The 22,352-nt window shown below is 49.0% G+C and overlaps 2 protein-coding genes across 17 annotated transcripts in view; one reads left to right on the top strand and one right to left on the bottom strand.

The window, feature by feature from the left end:
• The window catches only part of LOC142896257 (protein NLRC3-like), a 243,361-nt gene that overhangs the window by 59,850 nt on the left and 161,159 nt on the right, over positions 1-22,352 (bottom strand). The gene's annotated exons all lie outside the window — the stretch shown is intronic.
• Positions 1-22,352, top strand: part of ptprk (protein tyrosine phosphatase receptor type K) — a 108,980-nt gene that overhangs the window by 37,851 nt on the left and 48,777 nt on the right. For all 16 annotated transcript variants that reach the window (XM_076037866.1, XM_076037878.1, XM_076037876.1 and 13 more), the window contains 7 exons: positions 7,116-7,238; positions 14,349-14,509; positions 15,160-15,211; positions 15,304-15,362; positions 19,764-19,845; positions 21,183-21,295; positions 21,793-21,967. In XM_076037866.1, the coding sequence (XP_075893981.1) occupies positions 7,116-7,238; positions 14,349-14,509; positions 15,160-15,211; positions 15,304-15,362; positions 19,764-19,845; positions 21,183-21,295; positions 21,793-21,967 (765 nt within the window). The remainder of the gene's footprint in view (positions 1-7,115; positions 7,239-14,348; positions 14,510-15,159; positions 15,212-15,303; positions 15,363-19,763; positions 19,846-21,182; positions 21,296-21,792; positions 21,968-22,352) is intronic.

Below are 22,352 nucleotides of genomic sequence, written 5' to 3'. Positions count from 1 at the left end.
ATTAATGCGGGCCGAACGATCCGCGGACGGCGGACTGGGGGAGGCCGAGATGGATGGTTCGTAGTAATGGAGGGGTTTTTATTGTCTTTGATCTCGTCTCACTGATGCACCGTCTTTCCCTTCGCCTATTCTTTCCCGCCTAAGAAGCGAAAATATCCCCTGACGTAAGTCATAGAAATAAGATGAAACGCAGCCAGCACGACCGAGAGAGGGTCCAACCCAAATATTAGAGTCTCCCAAATATTCTAGAACAAACAAGGAATGAAGCGCGGACATTTACTGAAGCCAAACTGCTGTCTATGCATTGAAAACCACTGCGACACATTTAACTAAACTAATGAAAGTGGATTACATCCATTTCTCTCTACATCGGCCAATGGGATTAAAAAAGAAGCATGTTTTGACATCATCATATTCATATCCGATAACATTAGACCAACGTGTCTCGCATGCAGGACTCGGCGGCAGCGCTTATCTGTCCGGACGAGAAGCCCGGAGGTTCGGCGCCACATCAAACCTGCACCGACAGCCGAGCGTGCGCGAAATAAATAGCGTTCCGAAACCTCGCTGCGGCATGGTTCTGTTGCGCGGGCCGGTCCCTCTCGTCTTTTGTCGTCCTCTCAGCAACGATACCGAACTTCTCAGGTCGTTGGGTGAATCTGGTGCGATGCAAATGTAACTCCTCCATCAAAGTGTCTTATTGTGTTTGTGAAAGCGAAATTAACTGCGTTCATAATAATGAAAGTACACAAGTATGAGTTTTTTTTTTTTAGCTTAACAAGCCCCACCCACTCACCGCCATTAAGGTTCCACATATTCCGCTCACCTGAATCCACGACCTGACTGCTGTTCAGTCGTCTGAGGGACCTAAAAAAAAAAACCCTCAGATTTCTCTGCGACACTTTATAAATGTTTTGTCGTTACACAATCTTCAACTTCCGGGAGGCGTTCGCCGCTTCTCGTACACGCTGCCGCAATCGCCGAATAAATAATGCATCTTCCGGTCGGGGCAAATAATTGTCGGAGACAATTTCTCCTCTCCGAGAAAAGGAGGCATCTATTATTAAGTCATTACACGACGTGACTTTTGTGTCGATGGCATTGCGACGAAACAGCCAGTCGATATTGAGCGCGCAAACCCGTCGGAGGGTTTTGCACGGTAGACACTAGCGTTAGCGGGTGAGTTGAACTGGTTGCACACCAGAAATGTTTGGGCAATTGGTCTCTCTCTGAAATGCTTTTGACCAGGGCGAAACTATGGGCTTCAGCGTCCTCCAAGTGGAAGTAGCTGTGAGAGATTTTAACACAGTGTGTAGAGTGAGACAAAATTACACGAGTCCTTCATCTGATTTAAACGTGTGTGTGTGTGTGATTGTGTTTGTGTGTGTGTGTGTGTTTGTGTGTGTGTGTGTGTGTGTTGGAGGGGACTTTCATCTAAGCTGCGTACAGCTTTTGGAATGGATTTAATTCTGCTTATTGGGCAGATTGGCTCAGATCACGCCGGACAAAGTGAAAGCTAATCAAACTATCTGCTGGTATCAATTGTGGAGGTGCCGCCGACTAATCATCTCGATCTCGGCTAATAAGCCAGAAATGAACTGAAGCGGGGGGGGGTTTTCACCCCCTCCCCCTCCTCCTCCTCCGCCCTCCCAGGAGGCTGCGTGCACCCACATTTCTGAACACTTTCAATCACAGCACTTCTGCTCCGCTCACCTCCAGGAAGTGGAGGTCAGCGCAAATCGCCACAAAATGATTCTGAGTGATGGTGGCAGATGTTGTGTCTGATGCCATTCAGCGCTCTTTTAGAAAAGGCTGCGGCTGTCCTGTGGCAGGGTAGAGTGTGTGTGTGTGTGTGTGTGTGTGTGTGTGTGTGTGTGTGTGTGTGTGTGTGTGTGTGTGTGTGTGTGTGTGTGTGTGTGTGTGTGTGTGTGTGTGTGGGTCTTCCATCTTTGCCCTTGAGCCTCCTAGCCCTTCTAATTATTTTATTATGCAAATGCGTCGCCATTATTTCATTAGCGAGGCAGCCAATCACAGGGGCTGATTAGGAAGTGATTAGCATGCAGTCGGCTTCTGTCTCACCCCCCCGCCCCCCCCGCTCCCCCCCGGCGTGCCTGTGTCCTTGTAATAGGAAGGAAGACGACTGGAATGATCCATCTGGACACACGCGTACTCTTGACAAACAGTGTGTAGCAGTTTGCCCCGCACGGCGCGATTGGTGCAGGGTCGCCTCCAAGGAGCAGCCACTTCCTGATCAGCTGATATAATTCAATCGCGTGAAGCGGCTGCCTCAGCCAACCACTTCTGAACTCCGAAAATTGAGAGACAGTTAGATTTTTTTTTAATTCATTTTCAACCTGGGGAATCCAACTTAAGCGAGCGCTAGCTTAAGCGAAGTTAAGCTAAGTCCTGTTAGACAAAGTTTATTTAAAGACGCGTCTGTTGACGAGAGGACAACAGCGAGCGTTCGCACAATGTTTGAAGTGTGTCTTGCGAGGAATCGACTCACAAAATGAGACGGAGGGAGTGTGAGAACCAAAACGGAGCCCAAGGGGAGGGAGGGGCCATGTTGTGTTTAAGATGTTGATTTGTCGACTCGATGTGTAAACAGACGAGTCTTCCCAGCAGGTCGGGAGATTGCACGTCCTTTGTATCGTTTAACGCCTCCGAAGGCGCGCAGACATGTTTCCACAGACTCTTTAAATGCGCATTAAGACGAAATTTGCATCGGGAACCTTTTGTGGAAATGCCGTCATTTGGAGCAGCGAACTACAGGAGCGTAATTGGCAATAAAGTTTGCGAAGGCGGTTTTAGTCTCTTTTTTTTTCTCTGATTCCCAAACGTTTGCCGAATAACATTCAGCTCAGGTGATCTGGGAGATGATGTTTCCATCAGGAGCAGGGGTGGTGGGGGGGGGGGGGGGGGGGGCAGCTAGCTGTGAGTGTTTCTCAAAAACAACCCAGCAGCAGTTTGTGACGGTGTTTGCCAACACGCAGTGCCTCACAAACCTTGTCGATTCCCATCATATTGCTTAATGCAAATGCAGCACGAGTGGGGGTGCTCTGTTTTTTCACTTTCAAAATTTGCACATGGAAAACCCACTTCACAATGAAAAAAAGGATCAACTCCGAAATTTAGGCCAAACACGCTCCCACGTGGGGGGTGGGGGGGTGGGGGGGGAGAGAGAGAGAGAGAGAGAGAGAGAGAGAGAGAGAGAGAGAGAGAGAGAGAAACAAGTTTAGCATCTGTTGCTCTCATTATTGGCCAAAGTGATGAGGTGTCAGATACATGTGTGTGTGTGTGTGTGTGTGTGTGTGTGTGTGTGTGTGTGTGTGTGTGTGTGTGTTGGTTTAAGTTGGCAGAATCTCATAAAAAAAAAAAAGGGGACCGTGGGCAAGTAAGTGTGAGTTGTGCGTGCGTGCGCCTGTGCCTGCAGATGGTTTTCGCACATTTTGCCTCCGGTCCCCCCCCCCCGTCCTTAGTGGACATGCATAAACATGGACACACAACCACTCTGTGGAGTGCGTTTCGGAGGTGCAGTTACTAGGGGGGGAAGGGGGGAGGCTGGGTGGGGGGGGGGGGGGGCAGCGAGCAGCGAGCGTCGCTGAAGTTAGAACGCAGACGTGTTTTTCGGAGCCGGTGGAAAATACCCCCTTCACCACAGTGACTGAATCACTGCTGAGTGTGTGTGTACGTGTGTGCGGCTAAAAGCCCATGGTGCGTAGTCTAAACAGAGTGGGGTTTAAATGCAATCGTGTCGTACACTTGCTGTTAGATCTCGGAAAGAAGCGTTGAACCAAGTGAAGGCCTCCTGTTTGCTTTTTTTTTTTGGGGGGGGGGGGCATAAGGGAATGCAAATAAAAAAAAAAGAGAGAATATTAGAAAGCGGTGATTAAAAATCTATCTTTTACTTCACTCTTCCAACTTGGGGCCAAATTCACAAATTTGCAACCGAATCCGTGCAAATTTGTGGACCAAACACAGTTGCGTCCTGTCCACATAGCGGACACAAAGGTGAAAATAGTAGATTTAAATGAGTCGTTCCACACAGACGCAGACGTGCCTCAGTGGAGACGGCGCCAGACCCACCGAGAGTTTGCGCTCACGTCCCCGCACAACGCCAGCCGAAACCAGGCGCGGTTTCGCACGTCAAAGTGTTTCCGGCATCGTCTCGCCTGTGACGATGAGGTGTGTGTGTGTATAGAAGATATCACACACACACACACACACACATTATCATATATTAAATAATAATGCACTTACTGCATCATATATATAATGTCATGTATCATGTATATAATGTCTATCCTGCAATAAGTGTGAAATACAGCAGCAGTGAAATTAAAGACACAAAGTTTTGATTCAATATTTTTTTCAATCAAATCATTTAAAAAAAAAATAAATAAATAATAAGTTTTTTTCCGATTCGTTGATTCCTCTCTTTGGCTCTGGTTGGAAGTGCACGACTCTGTGTGTGTCGTGTCAATCAACTGCACGTCCTTCACGTGTCCTCGCGTTGTTTTTTTTTTATTTTCCTCTTCACACGACGCCTGGGGTGAACTTGCTGTGTGACAAAGATTTCATTTAATTGAACCGAACGGGAGGGAACTGGCTTGGGAAAAAAAAAAAAAGAAAAAGAAAAATACAAGCTGGTTTAAAAAAAAAAACAAACAAACAACAACAACAACAAAAAAAAAAAACAAACCCCACCGCGAGGGGTTTGCGATCCAGTGCGTCTCGGAGGCTGTGAGTCACAGCCGTGCAGCCGGCAGCCGAAGACAGTTGCTCGGGTTTGACGTTAACTTGTTCCTCCCGCGGCGGCGGCGGCGGCGGCGGCTGTCACCTCTTGGTATCTTTCCGGAGCGGGGAGCTCGGATCAGTGGGGTATCTGAGGTCCTGTCGTTCTGCTCTCCATCACAGCCGCCCGCCGCAGCTCGCTCGAGGACACAGGTAGCAGAGCGGCGTCGCTGGCTCGGGGGGCGGGGAAAGGGGGGGCGGGGCGCAAAAAGATTTACGCTGCTGACAGCGCCGGTCGCGTAGACAGCGCTTTGAGTTGGTGGGCTCCTCTCCCTTCCTGGCTTCTCAGCGGGCGTCGGCATTTTTTTATTTTTTTATTTTTATTTTTTTTTCTCTCGGTGTTTCTTAGCGTGGTGCCGGCCGCTTTACCAGCCGTAAACATTCCCGGACTTGTCCTCACCAGCGGTGTTTCGCTAGCTCCAATTTCACAGAAAGTCGTTGTGCTAATTCACGTCGTTCCGTCGATCATCCGTGTGTGATGTCATAAAGGGTGCCAATTCATGCGTCCGCCCCATCGTCTGGAACCAGCCCAACTCAACAACACGTAGTTTGGTGCGACAGAAGAAAAGAGCCTTGGCGGGAAGCTAATAAATAAGGAAAGAAGCGGAAGAAAAAAACCTTTGTTAGTCCCGGATGCATGTCCAGAGTCTTTGTTGTGCGACTGATGTGGCAGCACAAACTGCTTTTGCCATCCTAGCATAAAAAAAACACCCAATAAAAACAACACCAACAAAAAAGAAGCCATTGCTGAGAAAAATCATTTCTCTTTGGCTTTGATGCCAGCGAGCACTACATCCTCTCTGCCGCCGCCGCCGCCGCCTCCTTTCTGAGTAATGCATCTCGGTAGGATTACTCATTCAATTTTTCGGGTTTGTTTCTCTCAAAATTGACTCGTGAAACATTTCATTTGCTCGACAGACGTCGTAGATCCTCGAGCGCAAAACGGGAATCCACGTGTTCCAAAAAAGCGAATAAAGAAAAAGTCCGCAGTGGCCAGCGCATTTCTACATTTTTCCCACTTTATTCGACCTTGTTGGTCTGTGCCACTCCGGCCTCCTGTCCCCCTTGTGTCAATGTCAGGGTGGGGGGGGGGGGGGGGGGGGGCGCGAAGGACCGGTAATCACCAGTGACTTGAGTCAGATGGCGCCGCGGCTTTTCTTAGCCGTACCTCTTCCAGCCATTCCACCAACACAAGCTGAGCGCCACTTGTGGGTCAATGAATCAGATCGCCGCCAGTCGCTAAACATGCTATTTCCTCCCCGCGCCCCGTCCGCGTATCGCCGCGGCGAGGCCGACGGAACCGGGCCCGGCCCGCCGGGGACGGGCGGCGTCTCTCTGCATTAGAGCGGCCCCCTGATTAATGGCGGCCCACGGGTGGCCAGCTCACGCGCGTCGCTCCCCGAGGCTTCCGGGGACGATGGGCTCAGATGATCGGCTGAAGGCTCCGCCGGTCGAGTCAGCGGTGATCCCAGCCGGCCCCCCGAGTGATGACTGTCGGAGCTCCGACTCCCGGCTGGCCTCGCTAATGAGCTGAGACATCGCCGTGCACCCCGCCAACCCCCACACCCCCACCCCCCCCGCCTCCGCCCCCGCCCCACCCCCCGCCTTCCGAAAAAACAACAGACAAGTGCGGAGGCAGAGTTTCTCCTGCGTAGGGTCAGAGGCAGCGTTTGGGGGAGTAACAAGTCACCTGTAACGTCATTACGAAATGTAATTACAAAAAAATACAGATACTCGGTTGCGTCACTGGAACAGTCTCGTACTGTTCTTCTGATGCTTCTGATTGGTTCTCCCGTCAAGCTTGGAATTGCAGCGCCCCCTACCTCTCACCCGGCCAGCTGGATTGTGTCTTTTGTGGAGTGCGGCCTGAGCGATTTCGAAGTCACAGCCGCAACGATGTTGATTAAAAAGGTGTTCCGGTGCTGGAATTATAAAATGTATCTCGTGCAGGTGTCAGAAAAGGGCGCAGATACAATTGTCCCGTGTAAAGAACGCTTGCTTGCCGTCAACACCTCCAAAGTGTCAGCGTTGAACCTCGTGACGCATCTGGCACCTCACATCTGGAGTGCTGCTGGAAGCTGAACACCGCTGAAAACAATTTGTTCAAAATTTAGAAAAGTCATCAAAATACAATCAAATGTAATGAGTTACATTACTGTGAAATAGTTGCGCCACTGTGACATTTTTGTAAATGCAACCAATTACATTTGCAAAGTAATGTTCCCAGGCCCTCGTCCGATATCTTTTGTCCAGCGATTGTTGTTTCACCGAGACCGACGACTAAAACAATCCCGCCGTCGTTCTTTTTTTTTTGGTTGCAGGGAGCTGCACGTTCGACGAGGGCTTCTCCCAGTGCGACTACCAGCAGGATCCCTACGATGACTTTGACTGGACGCACATCAACACCCAGGAAGTGCCGTACGTGTCGCCAGACCTGCCACAAGGTGAGATCCCTTTCCTCCCGTCTCCGTTGTCCACTTCTCACTGTGAGACCAAATCACTCGTAAAGTGAAGCAAAAGTGCACTGCGATCCGTTGCTGTTGGTAGTATCCTTAAGGACTCAATTCCTTTTACTTTGCAACAAGAACACAGGGTTTTATTTTTCTTCCTCTTGGCGGGATGCGATGTCTTTGTGTAAAGTCCGCCTCTCCTCTCCTCTTTGCTCTTTAATCAGTTGTTATTTTCTCCGTGATGATGATGATGATGAAGGGGAAATTAAATCTTTCTGCCTCCAGGCTGAGGGTCTAATTAACAAAATATGAGGTCATTAATCAACAGCGAGGGAGGGAGACGGTTGCCTTCTTTGCAATGTTAACGGCGCGTCGTGACGACAGCAGGCAGCTCCGGCACCCTGACACACTAGTTGAACGGATGGGAACTGGGTTAGGGTTAGGGTTGGACCAGACGCCTGTGAGAGGGTCAGCCGCTCCGGTGAAAACTAGATCCTCATGTGATAAGTTGTTGAATCCGTTGTATTGTCACTTCCTAACCCAGTTTTACTGAGAAAGCACAGAGACAATTCTCCAGTAGCTGTTCAGTATAGATAAAGACAGGGGACTCTGGTCCAGTTGTTCTAAACTAGTAGAATCTCACAATCCACATTTTTTGACCCAAATTTATTCCACAGAAATTAAAACGCTAACCCACTTTCCATTATGTCTAGTCAATAAATTATTGAAATTATTGAAATTATTGAATTGCATTGTGTGTCCTGCAAAATAAATGCCCTACATTTTCTCAATAATAATGTATATTTTATTTTATTTTATTTTATTTTTCAAAACAGAAAAAGGGGAAACTCCCCACCATTTACTCAACGCTGCTCTGGTCGATACCACCGGTCAGATCGCTGTCGTTCAGCGGGTTAGCATCGTGCTCCTGCTAGCGTGCCTGTTTCCCCAAGTGAAACCCAATGACTCCATAATTGGGATTCCTCACTTGTGAATCATTAAAGAATCTACTGAGCAGCTCTAATCACTTAACACCTGTCGCATAGTAGACAACCTCCTCTGCTGCTGGCAAGGCCAGAGGCCTCCCGAGCGTTGTCGTTGTGCCGTTCCTAGACGGCGTCGAAGCATCGCCGCTCGCTTCAGTTGTAAACCACACGCAGCTCAATCCGGTTCTTTAACCCCGTCGGCTTATTCACATGTAGGCACGCGTCACTTCTGCGCTGACAGCCTGCCTGCTGTCTGTTGCCTCAAAAAAACCAAAACATACCCTTTATTAAGCTGGCCTATCATTTTGTGTAGGTCAACAAATCTCAGCCGACCACAATCAGGCTGCGTAAGAAGGTTACCATGACACCGGGATGTTGCTATTATTTATCTGTCAGGCTTGTCATGGTGACAGCTAAGCCTCGCTGACATTTAGATAAAGGTGCATTTCAAACGCAGCTCTTTGCCATTTTTACCGAGTAGTAAAAAAAAAACAGAAGGAGTTCATGGCGCGAGGACAGGATATCTCGCCCGATGCTAATACCTAGCATTGGAAATGAAGCGGCAGAGGTGTCACTAGCCACGGTTTGAAGAGGTTAAATACCCTAACCCCACACAGTGCAGGGGTTGGGGGCGGGGGGGAGTAATGCCTGAAATACCGCCACGGGGCGGAGCGATGGCAGGTCAGGTTAATGGTTTTGCTCTGCAGATTGCCACAAAGGGCTCCGGAGTGGGTTGTCTAAAGGTTTGGAGGCCACGGACTGACATTTAATGTGTTAATAACGCTGGTGGGGGTGTGAGGACGAGATTGTAGCTCGGGGGGGATGCAGCTAGCGGCTTGCTAGCTTTAGCAAAAAAAATAAATAAAATGAATGGCTAAGGGCTGGAGTTAGCAGCCCGAATGCCTTGCCCTGGGACACACTCTGTAAAGTCTGCTATTTGGATTGTTTTCTCGGGCTGTGCTCGTAGCTGCCAGTAATTTAGAAGTGCTGCGGATAGCATCGCTCTCCCCGAGGGCATGGCATAGTTTAAAGCGTAGGCACTAAAACTTCCCCTCCTCTTTTTTTCTTTTTCCCACCAATCCCCGAAAAACAAAAAAAGATACTTAATCCCATCTTTAAAAGGGGGTCGTTAAGAGTATTTGGCATCCCAGTGACCTTGGGGAGCAGGGTTTGTTTTGGCGATTAGCGCTTCCAGGGGTTGGGGGGCGGGGGGGGTTATATAGTGTCAAAGATATTGGCGGAAGAAAAGAAGTGGTCCACGGGCTCGACGCGCAATCGGATCGCCGCCCGGGCCCGCCAACAATTATAATTTCCTTCCTTATTAGCCACATCGATTGGTCTCGCTCGCTAATCACCGCTAACGCTCAAGGCGGTGTTCGAGTGCGGAGGGATGGTTTGGCACTATTATTTTTTTTGTGTGCGCGAGATAAAACTATTCTATGTAATCTCCCCCGGGGGTTGGGGGGCGGGGCGAGCGGGTGCAGAAACTTGGCAGTCGCCGGCGCGGCGCCGGGGTCCTGATGCGACCGTGCCAAGTTGAACATTCATGGGCTGGGGCTCTGTGGCTCAGTGGACTAAAGCAGATACTCTTGACTCATAATGTTGTCAGCCAGAACCACTCTAAACCCATTTCTCATGCCATTCGCTTTATGTCGCTTTTTTCAACCCACCCCCCAATCATCTCTCGGTCCTATTTCCACAGGGTACGGTTGAACAAAGGAGTGGGGGGGTAGGACACTTAAACCACAGTGGAGATGATCTCGTCTCTTCTCTTTCTTTTTTTCATAATGAGTAAATAATGAGGGATATTGCGGCTAAAGTGCCATTGGCTGTCAAATCAAACCAGGCAAAGTGAATTGCAATGGAAAAATCGGCTGTCTTCAGCTCTTCAAATACTTTGCTTTGCATGGCGTTAAAATGTATTTGTTTTGTTTACGGCCTTCAGTTACCAAGAGACTGACCACCAACTGGATTTAGTGTTAATCCTGCGACTGCTTCATTGTGTCTCCGTTGTACTTAATCGCTTTCCAACCCGAAAATGTGCAGTTGCACTGGAGTTTCAAAACCAAAACCCTCAATTATAAATGCACCCGTTGAATTGCAACATTGGATAATGACGGGGGGGGACGGGGGGGGATGATTTCGCTGTCCAGGAGAACCTTAACCTTGGAAATTTGGCTGCAGGATGACAACACCGATGCAAGGCTTCTAAAAGCAGGTGCATAGCTCGGCTAAGTGTAGGTGGACATGCAAATTAAAGGTCAGGTGTATAGCATTTGGAGATTTTGAGAGCAAGGCCCTTGCTATATGTATATTTGTGTATATATATATATATATATATATATATATATATATATATATATGTATATGTATACATATGTATATGAGAACTGTTCGACGGATGGGAAACCCAAAATACTTTTATTGTGCTGTGATTATACACTTCTATTAATGTATGTATAGGCAGAATATTAAACTTTTACCTTTATAAAATTCTAAATCAGGCTAAACATTACACACTGGACCTTGAAGAATTGAAGTCTTTACTTATTTATTTCCCTCATTATTGTTTTAATGATTTGCATTCATACGTGCATTTCGTCCGTTACCTCTTTTCTCCTGGCTAGAAGCCGTTCCAGCCTTACTTCTCCTGGCGGCCCCTGCTAGTTGCAGAGGTCGTCCCGGCTAGTTGCAGAGGTCGGCCCGGCGAGTTGCAGAGGTCGGCCCGGTGAGTTGCAGAGGTCATCCTGGCTAGTTGCAGAGGTCGGCCCGGCTACTTGCAGAGGTCGTCCTGGCGAGTTGCAGAGGTCGGCCCGGCGAGTTGCAGAGGTCGTCCCAGCAAGTTGCAGAGGTCGTCCTGGCTAGTTGCAGAGGTCGGCCCGGCTACTTGCAGAGGTCGTCCTGGCTAGTTGCAGAGGTCGTCCCGGCTAGTTGCAAAGGTAGTCCTGGCTAGTTGCAGAGGTCGTCCTGGCTAGTTGCAGAGGTCGGCCCGGCTATTTGCAGAGGTCGGCCCGGCTACTTGCAGAGGTTGTCCCGGCTACTTGCAGAGGTTGTCCTGGCTACTTGCAGAGGTTGTCCCGGCGAGTTGCAGAGGTCGTCCCGGCTAGTTGCAGAGGTCGTCCCGGCTAGTTGCAGAGGTCGTCCCGGCTACTTGCAGAGGTTGTCCCGGCGAGTTGCAGAGGTCGTCCCGGCTAGTTGCAGAGGTCGTCCCGGCTACTTGCAGAGGTCGTCCCGGCTAGTTGCAGAGGTCGTCCTGGCTAGTTGCAGAGGTCGTCCCGCTTAGTTGCAGAGGTCGTCCTGGCTAGTTGCAGAGGTCGTCCTGGCTAGTTGCAGAGGTCGTCCCGGCTAGTTGCAGACGTCGTCCCGGCGAATGGCAGAGGTCGTCCCGGCGAATGGCAGAGGTCGTCCCGGCTATCTTGCGGAGTTCAACCCAACGCAAGCCGTCGTAGTTTTGCGGAGGAAAACCACGTCCCACACCGCAGCTGCTCTTCCCCCTCCCCCTCCCTCTCCTGCCTGCTTCTGTTGTTGTTATGTGACATATCTGGGTCTCAAGACAGTCACGGGGTTATTTTTAGCCCGGCCGTTCTACCTTGTCACTATTCTATTAGCGGCCATCTTGGAATTTGGGCAATTCAAAGGCATCAGCCATTTTGGATGCTGGCAGACTTTGGCTGTCAGATGTTCTTGGCATCCCTTTAGCACGGCTGCTGCATCATCTCCATTTATTCATTTTGCCGGATGCTATTTCCGCCTGGGGTTTGGTGTTTTTCTGGGGTGAGGTAGGCGGAGGGGGCAAAGTCCCTTTGAGACAAATAATATATTTTCATTATTCTTGCCTACAGCTAAATCTGCTCGTTGAGATTATTCGCCCGCGGGCGCTGCTTGCCGACGCGCTGACGGTTTGCGCGTTTTTCCGACGCTGCGCGTTTTGTGTGTTGTGACACATTTGGGTCTCTGATTGATGGAGGTATTTTTGGGCGAGCGCGTGCGTCATCCTGGCAGCCATCTTAGAGGCGCTCCGGTGACACTTGTGGCGTGTTTATTTTTTGGAGGGATTTAAGGTCGCAGATTTCCCACCGATAGATAATGATTGACAAAGTTTTGGCTCCGGTCACGCCGACACTGAACTCTTATCCTGTTCCCGTCTGCACACTCAGTAACGAGGAGGGCGTGAAGAGAAGTATGGACTTGCCCTTTATGCAGAAAATGAATGCTTATTCTTTACAAATGAAAACGGAACTCTTTTGCCATCAGCTACATGCATATATATATATTAGCTGTTCAATTTGATAGGTTGCTGTTAAAGGAGTGACCTTTCATTTGCAATGCAATTGCATTTGATTTGGTTCCAGGTTGCAGCAGCAAACAATCTTTCACCTCTGTGACGAATCTAACACTTTAGAATAGCTTAAAAAAAAAAAAAAAAATGGAAAAAGAAAAAGAAAATGCCTCATCATTTACCAGCCAGTCAATATGTGGTTATGATTTTGTCAATGGCGGCGGCCATACTAAACACCGTGATTATCGTTCTTTTACCTGAGAGAAATTCTGAGAGATCAGACGCAAAGCGCGCAAAACAGCGACGCGTCGTCCGTACTTCACCGCGGCAGCGTCTGCCGGAGGTTCTGAGCTGATTACGGGAACATCTGCATGCGGATGGGCTGTCCCGTCGTTGCGGCCCAGATGATGCACGACTTCCAGCTCGGCCTCCTCCACCCTATATACACACACGATGCGGTTTTCAGAAGGAGGCTTAACAAAGTGCTCGTTGCTCACTTGTTACTTGTCCACGACGTTCCTGATCTCCGCTTGGGCGTCGCCGAGTGCAATAGGACCGGGGTCATGGACGACGCCGGTCCGTGTGGCAGACAGGGAATTGAGGGCATTCGAAATAGGATTTCTGAGGCCTAATAACAGATTGACGTCAGCATCATGTGCCGCAGCAGGCTTTTATTAGCCGCCATATTTTCTTCCCTTTTTTTGCAGTTTGGGTAAAAAATAAATAAATAAATAAAAAAATCAATGTGGAGAAAATGAATCGGTGTTATCACACCATGGTTGTTTCTCACCGTAAAGAAAAAGACCGATATCGTCGTCGGAGTTATCCAAGAATCAAACAGAAAACAAGCGATGCGCTTGATCTAAGACGAGGTAAACCCCTCCATCATTTAACGCATCACGTTTTTTTGTCAAAGCCGTGGAGCGCAGGTGTGAGCGGCGATACAGGAAGTAAGCGGAGGTGAAGAGAAGGATTAGACGAGAGGCAAGAAAGTGGGAGTCATTTAAGACGACAATATGAAACGGGCTTTTTTTTCCTCCCCCTTCTTTTTCTCCCCTAAATCTGTGTTGATTTGCTGGCCCGCTGAGAAACAGCTACTCAATCACAGAGGGAAAACAAATGACACAGTTGTAGGAACAAGGCTTTGTTTTATGTGTCGGAAGGGAGTGGGGGAGGGGGGACGATGACTGGTTTCTGTACTCTGTTCCCAAAAGCAAAAACAATAAAAAAAAAAAAAAAAAAGAAGAAGAGACTGAGGACTGAGTAGAAACATGCAAACATGAAGAGATTTGAGGCTCCCGTGACAGGACACTGCCTGTTCAAAAGTGTTCCTGTCAAAGGATGAAGGCCCGACGCTCGCTAAAGGGTTTAGAAATGACGAACAAAGGAGGAATCAAGAAGATGAACGGGTCGAGATTCACTCCGATTTTTTTTTTTTTTTTTTTTTTGGAGTCAAAATCTCAGGACTGCGAGAAAGAAAAATGAAACCTTGCCTAAGAGCTGTAAGAGATGTGCTCGTGCGACGCCGACAGTGGGCATCCTGGTTACTCTTTGGCCTGCGCAGTCATAATATTCTGTTTCTCACTGCCTGTCTGACCGCAGGAGTTATAAATAGAGAACACCACACAACAATGAACGTGGGTTTGTAACTTGGCTGCATCCTCTAAACAAAACGCCTTTCCCATCCTCGTGCTGGACTAAAATTGAGCCGGACAAGAGGCCGTGAAACCATTTGGGCCCTGCCGTCGTTGCTTGTCTTTCAAAATGGGGGGGGGTGAATTTTAGCAAGTGAACGTTGACCTAAGGAATGTCTTTCTCACCCTCTCGTCCCCTCCATAGGTTCCTACATGTACGTGGACGTCTCTCAGTACGACGTCGGCGAGAAGGCCCGCTTCCAGCTGCCGGTCATGAAGGAGAACGACACCCACTGCATCGACTTCAACTATCTCCTCACCAGCCCCGACGGCTCCAGCCCCGGCACCCTCAACATCCTGGTGAAGGTAGGCGGCATCTGACGGGGGGTGGGGGGGGAATAAATTGTGAAGAAACTTCTCGGCTTTCAGAAAATAAATGAATGAATAGAATAAAGTAAGCTGGAGAAAGTAGTCTTAATGAGTCATGTTTCGGTCAGAATTCTGTGACACAAAACCACAGAAGTAAGAGGAAACCCTTGAATTACTCTGGCCGGGAACCAGAATCCCAGTGGGGTTCTGGTTTTGGGGTTCTGGTTTTGGGGTTCTGGTTTTGTTGGAATTTTGGTCAGACGCCGAGCCGGTGAAGTGAAGAAGCGGTGAAGTTCATCTCTGGCCGGCCGGGCGCCTCGCTGGCTTCACTTGACGATGCCGCGATCGATTAATCACGACCCCTCCCTCCCCTCCCTCTGAGCTGTTTTGCAATCTGCACAAGTGGTTTAGGTAAAACACATTAACGGGATATTGCCGTTTAACTGGCTCCACCACTTTGGCTCTCCGAGCAGCAGGGGAGCGTTACGAGTCGGAATACTACCCTTCGCTTTGATGACTCAAAGCGGAGCCCGCAAGAATAAAAAAAAAAGAAAAAAAAAATCCTACCTGCGTTTTTTTTCAGACCATCTCTGTTTGTCTTTCACCTGTTTGTCTAAACCCTCTTTAACGTTGAGCTCTGTGTGCAGGTGAACAAGGGTCCGCTGGCCAATCCCATATGGAACGTGACGACGTACACAGGTAAAACACGCGGCACGCGCTGTTGTGTCGCGCCTATGTGAATGAATTTTGTTTTTTATCACTGGTCATGATGGTGACGCTTCTCTTTCCAGGCAAAGGCTGGCTGAAAGCCGAGCTCGCCGTCTCCACCTTCTGGCCCAACGAGTATCAGGTAGGTTCCCCCGCGGCGTGTTCCTTTATCGTCTGCAAATGTCTTTATTTCCACTTCAAACCACACGTGCCCGCACACACACACACACACACACACACACACACACACACACACAGACACGCACTTGCGCGCGTGCTGTTAGGATGACAACTGATTTATTTGTGTTGACTGCGGCTCAGGAGGTGGAGATCAGGCTGGAGGGGCGGCCAAGGATAAAAAAAAAAAAAAAAAAAAAATACGAAAGGCGAACGTGTGCATGCAAATGGGCATCACAGTGCCGCCCCCCCCCCTCTGGCGCCGACGTCCTCGCACCCCGTTGGTTTTGTCTTGACGCGTCTCAAAACCACGACGTCGTGGAAAAGTGTGAATAACTGGAAAGCAGTTCAAAATAGTGCATTTGCGCCATTCACCGTATCGAGCCGGTCGTGGGATGGCCTCTTGCTGGATGTCGCCAAGCAGAGGGGCAGACTCACACACACACACACACACACACACACACACACACACACACACACACACACAGCGATCACGTTAACACAAATGGCTTGGGGGAGCCTGTGATATTACAGTGGGGTGAAGTGTGAAAGCATCCTCCAAATGGCCCATCTGGAGCCCAAATGGCCCACAGTGGCTCGCCGAGCTTGATCACCCGCATGAAAGTCGTGCGTCAACTTGTTTTAATTAAACACAATCATCCCGAGTTTGCCGGAGCTTATGTAGGTTTTTCAGGCCGCGGAAGAGGTTATTGGATTCGAGGTTATGAAGAGATTTTTTTTTTTCCCCTTTCCTCTCTCTCTCTCTCTCTCTCTCTCTCTCTCTCTCTCTCTCTCTCTCTCTCTCCCTTCGCCGTGTTCAGACATGTTTCCGCGTTAGCACTTTAGCTCGACTTGTAATGAGACTGGCTCCACCGGGGAGAGATGAGAGCGCGTGCCGACTCATGTAGTCACACACATCATAATTAATGGACAACCTCAGCCACACTGCGCAGTCAAGGTACCGGAGTCTTTGTTATTGGAATAAAAATGTTGCTTGAACTTTTTTTCTTCCAAGTTTTCTGAGAGAATCGCTTCCCGCTCTCAGGATTAGTTTGTTTGAAGACAAAGTTGTTGTTTGAAATTGGACTGTTGTAGGTGTTGACACAACAGATTTACATTTCTCGTTTGTGGCGCATTGAAATACTTAACCCGACTCGGTAATATATTCGATATTTTAAATTCCAACCTCCCTTGTGGATAATGGATCATTGGCAGAAGCATTTGCGAGACCCCCAAGTCTCTTTTTTGCGGTAGACCGCTTTCTGTTTGGTGAAGCCTCCAGTTACACAATTGATCCTAGCAAGTAAACCAAAGTCGCTGCAACTCGCCATGACAGAGAGGCTGCCTCGCCTTCACTTTCAAACAGTCTTGATTCAGTGTCCACACACGCATGCGTCAAAGTGATATATGCAGCTGAGCGATAAGAGGATGAATCTGGGAGCTCCTGCTCCAGAGTGATTATACATCAGTTTTTCCTGCCTTCAGCCTCCCAGAGTCGCCGTGCCCATGGGAGAACTTATAAACCAAAGCTATCAGTAATCCTGCCTCACACTGATGACAGTCAGTCAGTTCTTCACACCTGCCCGACTCAAACGGCCCTCGGAGATGGGCCACCGTCAGCCCCGGTAATCAGAGAAGTCTAAACCTCTCAGGGTTGAGACTTTAGAGTCCAGAAGTGAGGACAGAAGCACGTTACTGAAAGTATCGAGGAGAAGAATTTGTGTTTATGTTCACAAATGCATCATGTTTTTGTTTTTTTTCTGCATCCTAGTAAAACTGGAATAGAATCCAGTCTGTAAATGCATTTTAAATGCTATTCGACAGCTTATAAGAAGAACACTTGGAAATCCAAAAGTCCTCAGAATTGGAGTCTGGGCATACTTTTAAAGTTTAAAATGAATAGAAATGGTCAAAAGACACGGGGCCACGCTGTGCCTGCAGAACAAATGGGCAAATAAAGGGGGATGTATGAAGAAGTGGCAGGCTGCAGGCTGCAGAGGCAGGCGGGTGGGCGGCCAGACAGACAGACAGACGGAGATGATGGCATTAAAAGTCAACCGATGCCTCTCTGCCGCGCTCCGCAGCGTGCTATGAGTGAGAGATGATAGGAGGGGGGGAGACGAGATATATTGGGTTGGGGGTGCGGGGGGTGGGTGGCTGGCGGGGGTGTGGGGTGGGGTGGGAGTGCGACAAGCAGGGGATGATAAGCTATGGGTAAACAGTTCGCGGCAGATTTCTTCTTACAGGTGATGAATGACAACAGCCCCCTGCCACCACCACCCATCCCTTCCCCTCCCCTGCCCCCCCCCCTCATCTCACTTTCTGATATCGACCCCCCCCACCCCCTCCCTCCCTCCCCAGCTGCGCCGTTCATTACGGAGCCGCTCACTGAGTAAACACCGAGGGAAAACAGAGAGGGGGGAGTGGGGGGGGGGGCACGGTTAGAGAGAGGGGGGCGGAGACGGTCGGAAGTAAGGGATGGAGCGGCTAATGCGTGGAGGACGAGGAGAGAAGTTATTGGACCAGATGAGGAACTGAGATGTAAATGTGTGAGCCTTCGGAACAGGGCCAGCGACTAATCAGCGGTAAATCGCCGCGGAAAGCGCATCATTTCCCGACATCCCGTCCCAGATTACGATCTAAATTGTGTTTGTGCGCTCCAACTCAGATAAATCGACGCATTATCTAAACTGGTTGGTGGTGGGGGGGGGCTTTACAAGGCAGACACCTTTAGGACGGCCTCCGACTGACTCGAGGTGGGCGAACCATCTCTCACGTAAATGATACAGCGCTCCGCCTTGCCTTCTTGCGTTACCGCGCTGATGTTTCTGCAAACGGCACCGGACGCGTTAGATTGATGGTGGACCCGCGGCGTCACACTGCCGTCTCTTTTTTTTTTTTAGGACCAAAAGAACACAGAGGTACACGGACACAAAGCCCCTCAAAATGAACTCTCATGGATTTTTTTTTCTTATTGTGCTATGCTTGAAATGCTTTCCCCTATTTGCTGTTGATTGGCTGTGACTGTTACAGCAGTTTTACTGAGGCAGACGTGAGTTACGGTTACGTGGAGTGTAAGTCAGTGGATTAAATAGCGACCGTTTGAAAAATCACCTCATGTCAAAACTCTGTCAATCTGACTGAAATTTCAATCAGATATTTTTGATCCGATCTGACACACACACACACACACACACACACACACACACATACATACATATACACATACGTATACGCATACATATAAACATATACACATACATATAAACATATACACATACATACGTACATACAAACATACATATATACATATATTTATATATGTATGTATGAATGTATGCATGTATGTATGTACCGGTATGTGTATATATGTCTAAGACACAAATCCGGAACTGACTGAGATTGGACATAAAGGAAATCTTGTGGGGGGGGGGGGAGGTTGTTTTATTCCTTCCTGATTTATTATAATTTCAGCAGCGGACATTTGTACGTGTTGCAAAGGAGATTAAGGATGATCCAACGAGAAGTATCGCGTTCATCCTTCTCGGCTCGCTGGCCAGAGCGTATTAATCCAGTGTATCCATCAGGACGGCCGCCTCGTATTTATCCACTATAATGCGTCACTGGCGGCAGCTGCTGAATCCCCATCCGTCCTTTGACAACTTGGATTGGATCTATCACTTTGACGATGCATTCTCACGGCAACGGTGTCACCTTTGTAGCCCCCCTCCCCCCCCCCATGGTCCCCAAACGTGGTTCCCTGGGACCATTTTGTGGTTGAGTAGCAATAGTGAGGAGGGTTGAAGGTCCAATGAGTAACATTTTTAAGGAAGCCTGCCTGACAGCGCATTCCGTGTTTAGAGCACCGTCAGTCGAGCTTCCTTAAACAATGGCGGTGCAAGATGGCCGCTAATTAGGAGCAGGAACCCTGGTTCTATGTATCTTCTCATATATATGAGAACTGTTCCAAGGGTCGGAAAACCAAATTACTACTCATTGTACTGCGAGTATACTTTCATTAATGTGTTTATGGGCAGTCTGTTAACCGCTACCCTAAGTGTTTTCTGCCTTCAATGAGTTGAGCTATTTCATATATAACAATTTTTCTAATGCCCACTATTGAGCCACATACTTACAGGAGATAAAGGAGCAGACCAGAAAAGCGGGCGTTCATTTCACATGATTTTTTTTTTTTTTTGTGTTACTACGTATTTCTTGGAAATGACGCCATTTATCCATTAAATTAACAAGAGGCAATTTTTGTTTTTCCCGACGAGGCCGTCTGTTCCATCAAAGCTTTCATACCCGTCTCCAAACAACGGCTGTACTCCTAACCTGACATCTCCCCCCTCTCCGTCCCCACCAGGTCATATTCGAAGCCGAGGTTTCAGACGGCAAGGCGGGCTTCATCGTCGTCGACGACATCCAGGTGCTCAGCTACCCGTGCGGTGAGTTATTAGCGCGCCAGCAATTAGTCCTAGTTGGCTGGCCAGGGCGCCGATAGGCCCCGGCCACTAATTAGACTGTACCTGGGACGGCTTCCCTTTCGCAGCTGAGCGGGCAGATAAGTGGGAAGGTGACACGGGAGGGGAGGAAGAGGAGGAGGGAAGAAAAAAAGAAAAGGGAATCGAGGGGGAATGAAACGAGAGAGCGAAGCAGGAAATGAAGACGGTATTAGGGCAATCACGAGGGTTTTGACCACTCAGCACTTTCCCCCTGCCTCTCCTCCAAGCACACGCGCACGCACGGCGAACAGTGGCCGTCTTGTCTCGCGCTCGCGAGGGAACGAGAGCGGTGGCCGCGACGCGTTTTGAAATTCTCGCCGCGTCGTCTCCCGTCTTCTCCCTTCTGTCTGTGGCTGGAACAGGACTTGGCTATCGCTGACCGTCAATGCAAAAGTCGTAGGGGTCCGGATCCCTGCAGACCCCCCCCCCGCCCATCGTCTTTTAATTCTTTCAGCCAAATAAAAACGCCAAAACAAGTTTGTTTGTAAGTGGACTCTTAATGATTCCAGGTCACTCTGCGACTGGCCCGTCAAGTCCTCTCACCCCTCCTGTCTGCGTCCCCGCTGGAAGCAACGGGGAAATGTCTTATTCATTTTGATGACAAAGTGACCTTCCGGATGAGACAAAGGGGGGAAAAAATTGCTAATCTTTTGAAGAAGGAGAAGAAGAAGAAGAAGAAGAAGAAGAAGAAGAAGAAGAAGAAGAAGGAGAAGCAGCAGCAGCAGAAGCAGGACCCTTGTTGCACGCAAAGTATTTGAAGAGGAATTAGTATTTCGTCCCCACAGTGGAAGCATTCATTCTCGCAGCTGCAATTCAGCGCACACTCAAGTGCGTGTGTGCACGTGCGCGCGCTCGCCCCCACCCCCTACGGTCGCAGTCGCCTCCCTGGAATAAAGAATCGGCGCGGCCAAATTGCATCTTCAAGGCTTTAAAAGGTTGTTAAGATTTGGAAGGTGCGTCAATGATAAATGCTGGATGTGACGCCGACGCTGCCTGCCGGTGGTCGTGCAGCCCTGGGCTTCTTTGGGTTTTTGTTTCCCTCCCCCCCTCTCTGAGACCTTCCGTTGAAATCTAATTGCTTGTAATATTGAACATATTCCTCAGGGCCGCCCCCCCCCCCCACAAAAAAAAGTCGCGAGATGTATCGGGTGTCTCTGCGGTTACATGTTTGCGTCCGTCTAAATGCCCCCCCGAAAAATGAATGGCTTTATTAAAATGATAAATCTGCCAGTGCGTGGTGTAAATGTGGTTTAATTTCTTATGTGTTCCTCCCGCTCCAGATAAATCACCTCACTTCCTGCGGCTGGGAGACGTGGAGGTGAACGCCGGGCAAAACGCCACCTTCCAGTGCATCGCCACGGGACAAGGCTCCAACAATAAACTCTGGTTGCAGGTACAGTAGCAAAAAAAAAAACCACCAAAAAAAACCCCAAAAAAGCGACAAACACAGGGATCTGTTTAATCAAAGCGGAATCTGTTAATGCGTGAATTGTGTGCATTTTTGCATGCCCCAAATATAATAAGTACAGAAATAGACAAACACACAAAAGAGATCAAACATTGTGCTCAGTGTGGAACCCTCAGGACGAATACATCCCATTGTAGTCTGTCATCCCCCCCCCCACCATCGCTCTGTCTCTCGCTCTCTCTTATGCACACGCACACACACACACACACACACACACACACTCCAGGCCATACATCCTACCAGCTAACATGATTAAGAGTTTAATAGCTGCTGATTTCATTACGGCTCTATTGTAGTCACGACCTTCAAACCTGCTGTCGGTGAGATAGAGAGGGAATGTGTGTGCGTGTGCAAAGTGTGTGCCTTCACCCTCGAGCAGCTTCTCCTCACGCCGGCCCTCTCGTTGTTTGTCTGTTATTAAGAGGAGGAACGGAGAAGACATCCCCGTGGCTCAGATAAAGAACATCAACCACAGACGCTTCGCCGCCTCCTTCAACCTCAAGGAAGTCACCAATCAGGACCAGGATCTGTACCGCTGCGTCACCCAATCGGAGCTCGGCTCCGGGGTGTCCAACTTCGCGGGGCTTATCGTCAGAGGTGAGGATTTATTTGTTTTGGCGCCGGGCTTTTCGGCGTCTCTTTTGCGGCCGCCGCTCGGTATCTTCACTTGCTTTGAGCCTGAGCGCGTCACTGGCTGAGGAGTCATTGTTCCGGATGAGTTTTGCCACCTTTTCTTGTCGCCGACATGCCCGAGGCCCCATCATGCTATCAAGGTGCCAAAGGCCTGTAACTTTATTGAGGCAGCTTCCACCGTCTCATGGCCACACAGAATCCATCCTGTCTGACCTGTCGTAAACCAGACTTTATTTACAACTGGAAAAACATTCAACACAGTCACTCATTAATTTACATTTTTTTGCATTGTTATCAACCCCTTGCAGGTGCACACAATAATGTAACACTAGCTGACTTAACTGACCTG

Source organism: Nelusetta ayraudi, unplaced genomic scaffold (genome assembly GCF_046127955.1).
Source record: "Nelusetta ayraudi isolate G7.1 ecotype Tasmania unplaced genomic scaffold, CSIRO-AGI_Nayr_v1 ptg000052l, whole genome shotgun sequence".
NCBI lineage: Eukaryota > Metazoa > Chordata > Actinopteri > Tetraodontiformes > Monacanthidae > Nelusetta > Nelusetta ayraudi.
Note: the sequence above shows the minus strand (reverse complement) of the source record. Positions and strands in the feature narration are given on the sequence as shown.